The sequence below is a fragment of the Manacus candei genome, unplaced genomic scaffold (assembly GCF_025592945.1).
Source record: "Manacus candei isolate 608988 ecotype Guabito, Panama unplaced genomic scaffold, ASM2559294v1 h1tg000057l, whole genome shotgun sequence".
Lineage (NCBI taxonomy): Eukaryota > Metazoa > Chordata > Aves > Passeriformes > Pipridae > Manacus > Manacus candei.
This window is the reverse complement of record NW_026138105.1, coordinates 7,432,138-7,445,566: the sequence shown is the minus strand read 5'-3', so window position 1 is coordinate 7,445,566 and position 13,429 is coordinate 7,432,138. Positions and strand designations below refer to the sequence as shown.

The following is a 13,429-nucleotide window of genomic DNA, read 5'->3' as shown; positions in this document are numbered from 1 at the left end:
ATTAATAGTAGACAGAGGTTTAATCAAACCACTACCAGAAGCTGCCATGTGGCAGCACCATGAGGTGGTACCTGGCCATGTTGATACTCAAAGAGCAGATAGTAAAGTCCTGTTGGTGATGTCAATGTGTGTGAAGGGTTTTAGGAAAGCTGCTTCTCTCCTGGTTGTGAAAGGGAACCAGCAGCAGGGTGCACAGGGTGGGGGTGTCACACCAAAATTCAACCTGCAAATCCTTGCACAAGAAATCTGTGTCCTGGAAACTCCTCCAGGTTTAGGGGCTGCCTTTCAAGCAGGTTGCAGTGCTTTCCCCCTCCTTCTTCTGAAAATAGGGGACGTTGCAATGCTTTGGTGCTTTCCCTTCGGCTTTGTAGCTGCTTAAAAAGTTGCCTGGGAGGACTGGAGTGTGTGTACGAGTAGGGGGTAATTCCAAGGGGAGGGTCGCTAGTAAGGAAGCATCCCATGTGCCCGGCTAGGTGAGAGCTGGGCAGGTTTGTTATGACATAACTACTGGAGGGGGGTGTGTGTGTGGAATTTGTGGCAGAGAGAGCGGGGGAAGAGAGAGAGAGAGAGAGAAGTGGAGTCTGCAGCACCCTGTCAGTGCTATCAGAGACAGGATCTGGCAGCTTTGGGTTGAGCTACCACCTCTCCGCTCCACCACTCCGAGCATCCTGGATCTCCAGCTAGAAGGGGAGAGGGAGCCTAGCAGCGGCGATCATGGCAACGTCAAATGGCTTTATTTCTTCAAGACCTCTCCTTTCTCTCTCTCATCAATAATTCACCTGAGGGCTTTTGTTTTCCCCACTCCCCCTTCTCACTCTCTTTTTTTGATGCGGGAAGGGGGCCCCGACCAGCGTGTATTTTGTCCGGCAGCTTTTCGAGGCGTGTTTTAAAGAGCTCGCGAAAGGACCCGGGAAGAGAAAAAAGAAGAGAAGAAAAAATAAAATAAAAAAAAAAAAAAAAAAAAAAAAAAGAACGGCACAAAGTGGTGGCGGGGGGAGGAGGAGGAGGAGAAGAGCGGGAGAGGAGAGAAGAGACGGAGGGGAGAAGGCGGCGGAGAGAGGACTTTGAGCGCGGCGGGCGCGGTGCGGTGCCGGGCGCGGTGCCGGGCGCGGTGGCCGGAGCGGGGCGCGGAGCGGGCGGCCGCGGGTGCGGACCATGGGCTGGCGGCTGCTGCCCGCCGTCCTGCTCGCCCTGGCGCTGGGCGGCCCCGCCGCGTGGGCGCAGAACGACACGGAGCCCATCGTGCTGGAGGGCAAGTGCCTGGTGGTCTGCGACTCCAACCCGGCCACCGACGCCAAGGGCTCGTCCTCGTCCCCGCTGGGCATCTCCGTGCGCGCCGCCAACTCCAAGGTCGCCTTCTCGGCCGTGCGGAGCACCAACCACGAGCCCTCCGAGATGAGCAACAAGACCCGCATCATCTACTTCGACCAGGTGAGCGGCGGCGCCCCGGGGCATCCCCGCGGGGCCGGTGCCTCCCCCGCCATCCTCAACAGGTGCCGCCGCTTCCCTAAATTCCCGCACAAAGTTGGGGTGCAGGGGCGGCTGCTGCGGGCACCCCCGGAGAGAAGGGACCGGGCAGGGGGGAGCTGGAGGGGCTGCAGCAGTGCCGCGGGTGCCCCCCGGGGATGGGGAGGATGCAGGGAGGGCGGTACCGGCCCCTCCGCAGCCCCCCAGCCCCTGGCAGATGGAGCCCAGCAACTCCCGGGGTCCCGCGGGGACCGAGCACAGGGAGGGCACCGGTGGGGGGACACGGCCCCGGGGGGCTTGGGGACAGGGGGTCCTCAGGTGTGAGCAGCCTGCGTAGGTTTTAGACTGTTTGTTCATCTTTTGAGCGGGGAAAGAAGAAAGAATTTCAAGGGAATATCCTTAAACTTTCCCTGAACACTCCCAGGTTCACGGCACAGCCCTGTGCAGCTCAGCACCAGTATTAACGTGCAGGTGCCAGCACACGTTTCAACACCGGCTCCTGTCCTGGGGCAGGTCCAAAGTAATCGAGATTGAGGGTTATTCTTCTTCCTACACCCTGTTGTAATGAACAGTAAATTGTCGTGACAGCTGGGGCCAGATATGTCACACAGCCCAATGCTGGGAGTGTGAAATGATCATAACTCCATGGACGTTCCTAGTGGCTTTCTAGGGCTGTGCCTGGCATAAAGGAGCCTGAAAATAGCAATTAAAAATAAAGCATAAATAAGCGGAAAGGAAGCACAATCTAGTCATTAGAGAAGATGGGCAGCATATGGATGATGCACTCATTTAATATGTTCCCCTCTGTTACTTGTCTCTGTTTGATCAAACTCAAATTATTGTTAGTGCTTACAAAAACAACTGAAGCAGGAAAGGCTCACAGTTTTTCTGGGATGTGCCAGGTTTTACAGCAAATCTGGCTGTAAACTGGGGAATGAACTGTATCATTCATGTGTGTCCTTCCTCACAGCTTGGCACTTTGAGGAAGCCAGTGTTGGCTTGACCATTGCTTTTTAAAACCATTTGCCACTCCCAGAATTAGTGTTTTTGATGTCATTTTTTGGGGAATGATGAACAAAAATGCTTTTACTTAATCCCTTCTAAACATGTAAGGAAGAAAGGACTTGAAGGTATGACATAGTAGCAAAGTAGGAAACAATTTCCACCCTAGTTTGTTTTTGTAGTAAAGTTGTACTATAAATACAACTAAATATCCATAGCATGAGCTATTCCAACTTAATTGAGAGAAGATGAATAAACCAGCTTAGATGTAGATTAAAAATTTTCCATGGGTGAATGGTTTCTAAAGTTATAATCTGTGTTTTTATTTAATACTCAATACCAGTACTAATTCCCATGTTCTATTTTTCTGTTTGTAGATCCTAGTAAATGTGGGCAATTTTTTCACGTTGGAGTCTGTCTTTGTAGCACCAAGAAAAGGAATTTACAGTTTCAATTTCCACGTAATTAAAGTCTATCAGAGTCAAACAATTCAGGTACGTCGATCAAGTATATGATTGTAAAATCTTTTCCCTAAATTGTTTGTTTGGAATGGGATCTCGACTGAACACAGGAGTATTTAACACTCTTTCAAGGAAAAAATGCTTAGTTTACAGCAACCTGTGGTGTTGACTTCCTAGCAGCTGAGTGAATTAATTTAAACTGAATAGCTGAGACAATGCAAGATCCTCACCACAGATAAATTGCCACAGCTTCACTCATAAAACTGGGGTGATATAAAGAATTCAATGAATGAATGATCCAGTAGTAAAAGAGAATTCTGAATTTCACTTAATTGCTTAAATACTATTGAAGAGTCATATTTTCCTTCAGGTTAAACTGTCTGGAACACAGGAATTCTGGGGATCTACATCAGATTTGACTATTTTTGTAACATTTTGACCTGGTCGACAGCTCCTGATGCCAGGTAGCTCATTATCCCCTTAGTCAACGTGGTCTACTTGTTCTGTAACCACACCAAAATGCTGTATCTCTACGGGGATGTCTTCTAAGGCACCTTTATAGCACTTTAAATTTTTTTTTCACCATATAATGTATAAAAGATGTGCCATATATTAGAGAAAAAGGAGTAATTTTGCACTTTCTTCTGTAGCTTAATAGCAGCTGAACTGCCTAATTAAATATAAATATGTACTAGCTTTGAGGAAAAGCCTCTAAGTTCCTGAACATCCCTTTGCTGAGCCAACAGTAAATTCCTTAGAGTGCATTCCTTAATCTTCATGCCAGGTCCTGCATTTTCTGTGGCATACATCCTGGCTTTCTAGCTCTGGAATGACATCTGTGGCTTCCTTTGTTTCCACCCATGAGACCACCAGTTTCAGAGAAGTATCTGATGCTTTTCTCTGCTCTGTCTTGCTCCTGGATGTGGTTTTCAGTGTGCAAGGCTGAGGTGAAATGCATTTCTGCAGGAGGAGTGGTCAGACTTTGCTTTGTGGCAGCTCTGGCTCCTGGGAAAAGTGTAAAAGCTGGAGATGGCAGAGAGCTGGTGCAGGACACAGTCACATCCCCGGTGAAATTTGCCTTCATTTTACAGTGGGAAATCTTAATTCCCTTCAGGGCAATGGCAAAAGCCTTAAGTGAAATACTGACCTCATGAAAATCTCTGTAATGGGCTTATAAACTGTTTAATGTCCTCGAACTTTGTTCTTTTCACTCTCTTAAATGCTGAAGGTTGAAATGGCCTTGAATAACTGTATGCCAGCCAGTTCATTAGATTTAAAATGCATATTGCCAAGGAAGATGCCAAGGCTTGGTTTCTGGAAGTCCAGCACAGGCTGGTGTTTCACACACCAGGGACTCAAACCTGGGAGTTTGGGGCTGGTGACAGGGAATGTTACAACCTGTGACATGGCCTGAAATATTTAATACATCGAGAGTTTCTAAAGTGATGAAAGGTTTGGCACAGTTAACGTGAGACCATCGGGTGCAAACCTGTGATGTGTCTTCTGCTGTGATTAAAATTGTTGTAAGATGCTCTGCAGGGGAACCCAACCTAGAGAGATGGTACAGAAGGAGTGGGATAAATCCAAACCAAGCAATGAGAACTGAACCCTTGATGCCCTTTTTCTGCATGTTTGATACTTAGGAAGGAGAACCAGAAACTATTGCAGTGGAACAAACTGGCTTGAGTCTCATGCAGACTTTAAACACCACTAAATCACCTCAAGGCCTCCTACACAAGTGATATCACTGTGCTCCTGGAACATCTGTTAGTGCCATTAAATATCATTAAACTGCAGTTTGTTCCCCGGGGACATCTGATTAAGTGGATTTCCCAGATAGGTGAATCCCAAATAAGGGCCAGATTCTGCTGCCCTGACTTCTGCTGAGCAGTGATTTATCCCGTGGTGACTCCCATTAAAATTAATGGGAGCATATGCAAGGCCAGCACACTCCACATGAAAGAGCATTTCACAATTCACCCCTGTGTGACTGCATTAGAGCTGTTTAAAAAGAAAAAGCAGAGCTAACAGTTTGCCATGGGGGAAATGAAAAATACCCAGATCGGTCCATTCCCTCAGCCCTGCCCATCTCTGTTCACAGAGTGTCTGTGATGCTACTTTCAGAGCAGAGGCTCTGCTGACTTTCAGAAGGGTTTTACAGAAAATTGGAGCCAGTACCGTGGTTTATAAAGCTAAAGATTGGTTACAGACTTTAAAACTAAGCTGCCATCGGTGATGGGAGGGGTAGAGATTTTGCTGCCACTGAAGTGTGAGCTCCCAGGCCACTGTGGTGCCTCTGACACCTCATTAGGTGCCTGTATCACGTCTCTGGGGGCCCAAGTTTCTTGAAAATGCCTTTTTTTTTTGCCCCTGAGTATACATAAATAACCCTAAATAACCCCTGACACAGGCAAAGTGATGCAAATTGAGGTGATAACTCCCTCTACAAGTCCAGACCACGTAACACCAATGTGCTCGTACACACCAATTAAATGTAATTATTAGTTTAAAACAATCCAAAAACCAGTGAAGACTGGGATCTTAGCAGGGCTCTTATTCTGTACTTAATATCCAAGGGTAGTTCTTGGTGTTTTGCTGTTAATTGGAGCTTTTCAGTGGTTTTTCTCTTGCAGGTTAATTTGATGCTGAATGGAAAGCCAGTCATTTCTGCTTTTGCTGGGGACAAGGATGTCACACGTGAAGCTGCCACTAATGGAGTCCTGCTCTATCTGGACAAGGAGGATAAGGTTTACCTGAAACTGGAGAAAGGTAATCTGGTCGGTGGATGGCAGTATTCTACGTTTTCTGGCTTTCTGGTCTTCCCCCTGTAAAGTCAATTTTCCTGTGACATTCATCCAGGTGTGGACTCACCATTGCCTCTGTTACACGAAGATCATTTTATCATCATGGGATTGATGTTTCTTTATTGGTTTTTCATGGATTCTCCCTGTGGATTTTGGCCCCATTTGAACTACTCAGAAGTTTCACAGAATTTTGTGTGTTTAAATACAATATGTTTGGACTGAGACTAAAGCAGACAATAAATATTTATGCTTAACATTACAGTCTAAAGCTGCCTGCAAGATTTATTCCAATCACATTTTCTGGACTTACTGGATTCATGAGAGAAGTGGATTTTCTTTAATTATGAAAAAAAACTGGCAACCAGGTCTTTAATTTAGGAGAGTTTGAGTTCAGACTTCAATCAAGAGTTAGTGTGTTGCTGCCAAAGAACTGTATATTGATATATTGGTCATACATGTTTTTGTCACTGGGACTTTACTGCCATGATCTATTCCATTGTCTTGAGAGAGGTAATTATTATTGATAAGTGGTTGACTTTAATTCTCCTCTGAGTGTTGTGTGTTGGATGGTTCACCCAGATATTTAAGCTCTGTCTCTGCTCCCATCAAGTGTAGCCCACATAAACTAAAGGGTCATGGATGTATTTTAGTCGGATATGAAAGATATTCCTCTTTTCCACCTGCTGATTTCTAAAAAGAATAGCAGATTATAACCATTAAGACAAAACTTACCAGGGTTAAAGGTGATCATTCAGGCACAGCTTTGCAAAACAGCTTTACCCTGCAGGAAGTCTCACACTTATTCTTCAATTTTAATTAAAATGAATTATAAAAACTGCTTTATTAAAATCCTAAGGGATTCCTTCCTTAGACACAACCACTTTGTTAGCTGGAGATGAGATTCCCCCTTGTTTGTATTTATGTGTATTTTTCAAACCTTCTGTTGTGTTAAATCTGATTTTGCCTTAACTCCACAACTGTATATAATTTTAGGTCATATATTTAACAAATGTTAAATCCAAATAGCTGGTACCTAACTTGGTACAAAAGCTTTTCAGCTTTTTGTACAGGTCATGTGAATTCATAGTTATTTATTATATCACTGTTACATAATAAAGATTAATATATGTTAGCTTAATTTTTGACTTTTGGATTTTGGAAGTTGCTTCATGCTATTTTTTTATTGGATATAATTATTATATGCAAAATGTAAGCTTTTGGGATTCACAGAAACTACCCCAGGAGGCAGGAAAACTGCCATAAGTTAGTCTGGCAGAATCCTAGAGGTAATCAGAAGGATCTAAAAATAACCTATGCATTTTATTTAAAAAACAAAATGATTTAGGCAGAAATCCTGGCCTCACTGAAGTTACTGTTAAGAATCACATTGATTCCAAAGGGTTTTGGATGAAACCTGTTGCTTTAGGTTTTTACCATCAGCATGAAACTCCAGTGCCATCAAATTGAATATTAAATAAAATGATTTTCACAGGAGCTGCTAATGAAACCTTCATCCCTCGTGCCCAAAATAGACACTGAATTGATGGATCTTTGTGCCTTGCATATCATGAAGGATATGGTTCTAAATTAAAAAATACTGTGTACTTGAAAATGTTTCTGGATGGAAGGACCTGCAGCAACTGGGACCTTCCCTGAGAGCCAGTTTAGGCTGGAATTTGCTGCTTTAGATGACCTGGTTCCAATTTGTTCACTTGTTAGTCAAGTGCAGTGCCATGTTGCTCCAGCTGCTGTAAATGGATATTTCATTGATTTAAAGTCAGTTGGTTGGTTGATGCTCCTGATTAAAAATGCCAGAGAATCAGTGCCCAACACTGTCCCCAAATTCTTTATTGTTCAACACCCAACATACAGGATTTTTGGGCCATTTCAGGAGGGGAGGAGGGAATATTCCCCCTCTATGAGATGTCAGATGAGGAGGCGATTTTTTAGACCCAATATTGAGCACTGCAGTTTGGGAGGAAGTAGAAGGACTTGGCAATGAATGATGATTAATGATTTACGTGGCTGAAAAATATAAAAAATTATTATGACCAATCAAAAAGCGTTACTGCTGTACCCCCCAAATGTGTGTGTGTATATATATATATATGTATATCTGAACCACCCTGGGATTGCAGCACATAGTATGCATGATGTTATAAAGAGGTTATTTGTCATAAGGGTTTATTTCAGAGGGGAACATCAATATTTTGTATAAGATTGGTAAAATCTGAAATCTCACCCATTGAAATATATGTAATGTAAAAGACATGTTGCTACACAGACAGAAGAAAAGTGGCATTAAAGGTGTCAGTATACTTTCAGAATGATCAAATGTATCTAACTTCTTTAATTTGTAAACATATCATCTTTAAAAGCTGCCTTCAGCATTCAGCAATAATCCTGAACTACCTTAATGTAGTGGTGATTTCCCCTTGGCAAAACATTTGTGGTTGCTTCAGTCCTCAACAGTTACTTAAACTCCAACTAGAGAGGCTGGGAAGTTATTCAATTAGGGAGATACACTTTGATTGAAATATCCTAAATTTTTGCCGTCAGCTTCTAAAATCCTTATTTTGCCAGTTAAAGGAGAAATTTCACTGGAGTCCCTGGAAAGCAGCTCCTGATATTGTCACACAGTGCTGAGCACTCAGAGATGGGTCTGGGGACAGGCAGGGTTCTCAGCTCACATTTAAATGTTTAAATAGCAACAAACTGTGGGGTTTAGACCACAATTTGAGCTACTTTGCAGGTGTTATTGTGTTGCCCCAGAGTTATGTCAGTAGGAGTCACTCCCAAAAGAGAAGGATGAGCCGGGTCTGGAAAATCCTGTTTCTCTTCTCCCTTCTCATTCCTTTTTTTCCCCTTCTGCCTCCCCATGTTACTTCTAGAGCAGTTTTCCTGTTCAGCAGCAACAGCTCAGGAGACACTCCACATTTCAAAAGGTATTTAAGATTAGAGGTTTGATTTTTTTTCAAGAACTTAAACCTGCATTGAGCTGCACTGTAAAGGTTAAAACCGGTTTTCTGCTCCTGTTCTGTTCCATGATCCAGTCCTCTTGGTTCTGGAGAGGGCAGAATTATTCCTCCCTCTGTATGTATCCCTGCTGCAGAACGTGCTGAGGATCTACACCCACAGCCTTGAGCATAAATCCACTTTGCAGTGAACTTTGTAGCTTCCAAAGGTTGATTGTGCAAGAAAACCTTTTAGCCACATGAGGTAAGGATGAAAGAAAGAACTTACTTTCTGAAAATAACAGATATATTGTTATTATCTGCGATCTCTCTATTTTTTGACCTGTTTTATTTATATTTTATCCCTATTTTATTGTAAAATTAAGGGAAAAAACCCTCTCTATTTTCCTTTCTTTCACTCCTGAGTGATGTAAATGTTGTTGGTAGAGCCAGGTCTCCCTGTTCCCCTGGGTTCACCCAGTGTAGAAACCTGCTCTGTTCTGTGGATTCCTGTGCACTATGAAGAGCTTAGGCTGCACATGCCAAATGCCTACAGAGCCAAAAAAGATACTGTTCAAAAGAGCCTGGGAGCAGCAGTGTTTTTGGAAAAGGTACTGAGGTAGCTTTGAAATTTTCACAAGCTCTTTTGTCTCTACATAAAAAGGAAAAACTAACTTTGAAGCACAGAGAAAGGAAAAAATTCCTTTTTTACTTTTTTTAATGCAACATTTTGTATTTGTTCCGTGTTACATCATTTTCTAGTAGTACCTGAACATTTTCTCAGTGTTAATTAAATTACTTTGGCCAGGTCATGGCAGGGTAAGTATTGAAACCTCAGTGTTACTACTGAGAAAATGGAGACAGTGTTTGGGTGTCAACACATCCAGTACCAGTGACTGGCTCTGTTCAGTTTGCTGGATCAATCCTTTTTCTGATATGAGGCATTTTTTTAAAACAAATTATAGTTTTGGAGTAAATGGCATTCTGGTGTACTTCTCCTTTCATATTATATCTAAATAATATTCCTAGGAAGTTGAATGCAGTGAAACAGCTTTAAATGCCCCAAGAATTTCACAATTAACTCTCAATTCTTTTTTTTTTTTTTTAAACACCCAAATCAACACATCTGCACATACAGTATCTTTACAAGCAGGTCTTAGAGAGAGAAATGCAAGAAGCTGTGTGTCATAACCACAACAAGGAAGCCAAACCATTAACATGAAATATGGGCTGAAGCAGAGAAACACATAAATGTTCTGCTCCTTTTAGAAGAGGTTCTGGGTTTTACCTTAACAATTCATTGCCCTTCATACTGTAAGAGCTCTTTATAGTATTCAAACTCTTTGTCTTCTAAAGACAACATTAACCAGCTGACTCAGTGTAAATAAGTGAAGGTTCCCAGTGACAGAATTTACTGGCTGGCACATGCCACAACAACATATTTTTTATGCTCTTGCTGTCCAGACAGAAAAGGCTCCTTTGAGAAAAGAAATTGTCTTAGACACTGAGCTAAACTTATTTATCTGTTGCTGCTCAGGAATGGGGAGGGGAAAAAAAACCCCTTTCCTACCCTAAAGCACTAAGGAGAATGCATACAAAGAATAATGATAAAATCAGTCACTGTTATATAACTGAGGATGAGAATAATGGGGAAGTGGCTTGAATAGTGTGTTTAGTGAGAGCTGTGATCTGAGGCGTTTGATGGAAGTGATCACTATTTTAATCTTCACAGGTTGGGGGAAGGGAAGAGCCAGTTGCATCATTTTTAACAGGCTCTTTTCCTTTTTTTATTCTCCTCCCCCCCCGCCATTTCTCTTCTGTCTCGTGGTTCTGCTTGGCTGCAAAGGAAAAAAGTGATCGGCAGCGACCTAAGAAAAGTTCATTTCTGAAGAGGGATGAGAGGTTGTTTGGGTTTTTTTTACTGGTATCTGATGTGGGGGGAAAACCCAAAGAGGAGAGGGGGGTAAAACAACAAAATAAACCTAAATACGTTCCTGACCCAGCACCCAGTTCAGTGCAATACCTAAATATGTTCTGCCTATACACATAAGACTCTTCTACAGTGCATGACCCCGACCCATCCCATTACAGCCACCACTTGTCATTTGATGGCTTTTGGTCCTGCTGGAGGAAACTGGATGTAGAAGGGTAGCACAGAGCACTGAAATGACCAAATAAAACAGCTTTATCTGTGTGTGTGTGCCTGGATTTATTCCTGCACAGCAGGTCCCTCACCCGGGGGCATTTCGGTGCCGAGGGTGAACGTGTGGATGAACTGTGACACACTTGGAAACCAGCTGTGAGTGTGGATATGTTGGAATCGCTGCTGACACAAGGAAAATACTGCATCCTGATCCCTGAGTGAGGAGTTTTAGTGGTGCTGTATAGTCCTGATGCTGGTAGGAGGGAGATCTCCACAGCACTGGGCACAGTGACCAGTGGTGGGTCTGTATTGACCCCAGTGGAGCTGTAGGAGCCTGAGCAGTGCTGTGGCAGCCAGACAGGCTGGTGGCTGTCCTGGAGTTCCACTCAATTTAAAAATCAGTGTTTGGGGGTTTATTTTATCCCTTTCTTTGTAAAGCAAGGTCTATTTGCGGTGAACATGTGGGATTCTCAAACAAAGGCCGTCTTTAACACTGACTGAAAATAAACATAAAAAAAAAAGTCTACAGCAAGGCTGCATTTCTCTGAAGTTGAAGCCATGCAATTAAGTAGCAAAATGAATTAAAATAGTCTGTGCTCTACTACACAACTAAATATAAAGGAGCAAAATTGATTCTGGCCATGTACCTACAAACCAGCTTGGAAGCTCAATACAACAGAGAAAGAGCTCATTATTCCACCTTTTCCCACTGCCCAGGAGTAGAAACAGCTGCAGGGCAGCATTTTCATGAGAGGCAAGTTAGTGCCAATGTTGGAGCATCTTCCTGGGACAACAGGGCTCAGTGCAATTCCTCCAGAGCCTCCCAACCATCTGAGCAGCCTTCACAAGGCTCCCACCTACTGCAAAAAATTGGAAAATTTTACTCAAAGCCATTCCCAACCAGAAAACACCTTTGGGATTCAATTATTGTTAGCAAAAAGTAGATGCATTAGAAGAAACGATTTTTTTTGTGGTTTTTTTGAAAAAAAATGAGAAAATTATTTTGAATCCAAAAGCTTTTACATTTAATTTTATGCTCACTTTTAATTTGAAAGATTATGTTGGTTCAAAGAGAAAAGGGAAAGAATTGAAACTGAAATAAAGCATTTGAACTTTCAAAATAAATATTTGCAAATAAAACATTTAAACACATACTGCTTTAAGGTGGGGTTTTTTTTGTTGTTTTGCAGGGGGATTGTGTTTTTTTTTTTTTTGGTGGTTTGTTTGATTTTTTTGCTTCTGTTTTTTTTTGTTTGTTTGTTTTTTGTCACTGGAATTTAATTTAGGGAAAAAATCATAGCATTTTGGAAGTTTGTTCAGATTTTTTTTTATTATTATATTTCCAGATCTCTCTCTCTATTTTTTTCCTTTTAACATAAAGCAAATATTTTCCCATAATCATTTTTTCCATCCTATTTATTGATTTTCTAAAGCATACAAAACTGGCCATTGAAAAGGCCACACAAACATTTCATAAACTTCTTTAATTTCAGAAGGTACCTCTAATGTCCTGGGGAGGGCTGTTTTCACCATCAGGGAGGAGCAAACGCTGCAGATTTCTCCTATTGAGAAAACCAAGATCACGTTTAGCTCACCTGGATTAAGGAACTCACTGGAGGCTCAGATCAGATTCAAGCTCAGAGGAATTTCCATGGGCACTTTGGATACTTTGGGGTCAGGGTAGAAGGGCTCCAGCTTTCACACAAAAGGTGATTTTCTTTGTGCCTCCAACTTGACTCCACCTTCCCCCACAGTCACTGCTACCAAAAATGATGTTGGTGACTATTTTATTTTATTTATTTATTTAAGCTTTCTCATAAATTCTAATTCTGAGAGTCTTGTGGGACACTCGGAACTGGCCAGGAAATGTCTGGCCAAGAATTGTGATCAGTCCTTTCAAAGCTGAGGAAAAGGGACATTTCAGGCAACAAACTCCCTGGGTTCCCTTCCTCTTGAGGGACTTGAGGTGGACTTGAGGCCAACCACATATATTTAAATCAATATTGAAAAATTGATAATCATGTTGGCTTAATTCGACAGTTATTGGTACAGGTATTAACTCAGTTAACCAACACTATGTGATTTGGTTCCTGTTGGGCAATTTTTTATTTTTATTAATGAGATAATCATAAACCTCTACAGCTTGGAAACTGCAAAAACCAGCTTGGAAACTGCAAAAAGCTGTAGAGAGCAGTTGCAGCCATCATTGTCCAGGTGGAACTGCTCAAACAACACAGATTTACAGCCAGAACAGCAGGTGATAACCTGAGGTATGCATCTGTTTAAGGAACTCATTTCTCATGTCTTTGGGAGATATAAGATAAAATATATCTAGAAATAGATCATTTCTAGAAAGCAAAACTGGGATCCAAATAATGAAAAGATTGAAGAATGAATACCTAAACCACGGGAATATTAAGGAACATCATGGCTGTGTAAGAGAAATTAATTCTCCAGTGGCATCATGTGTTTCAGTTTTTGTGGACTGTTTAAATGGATTCCTGCAAAAATGATGGAGGTTTCTGAAGGAGAGAAGTCCAAGAGCATCTCTCTCAGTTGCCTTGAATTCAACAGCAGTTAACTGAGGTGGTCTGGGTT

At 42.3% G+C, this 13,429-nt stretch overlaps 1 protein-coding gene across 1 annotated transcript; it reads left to right on the top strand.

The window, feature by feature from the left end:
- Window positions 1-396: 396 nt before the first annotated feature.
- On the top strand, window positions 397-6,869 carry CBLN4 (cerebellin 4 precursor). Its single transcript, XM_051803350.1, has 4 exons — window positions 397-473; window positions 871-1,431; window positions 2,847-2,963; window positions 5,564-6,869. Exons 2-4 carry the CDS (start codon window positions 1,156-1,158, stop codon window positions 5,759-5,761), a joined length of 591 nt encoding a protein of 196 aa, XP_051659310.1. The 5' UTR covers window positions 397-473; window positions 871-1,155; the 3' UTR covers window positions 5,762-6,869.
- Window positions 6,870-13,429: the final 6,560 nt, after the last annotated feature.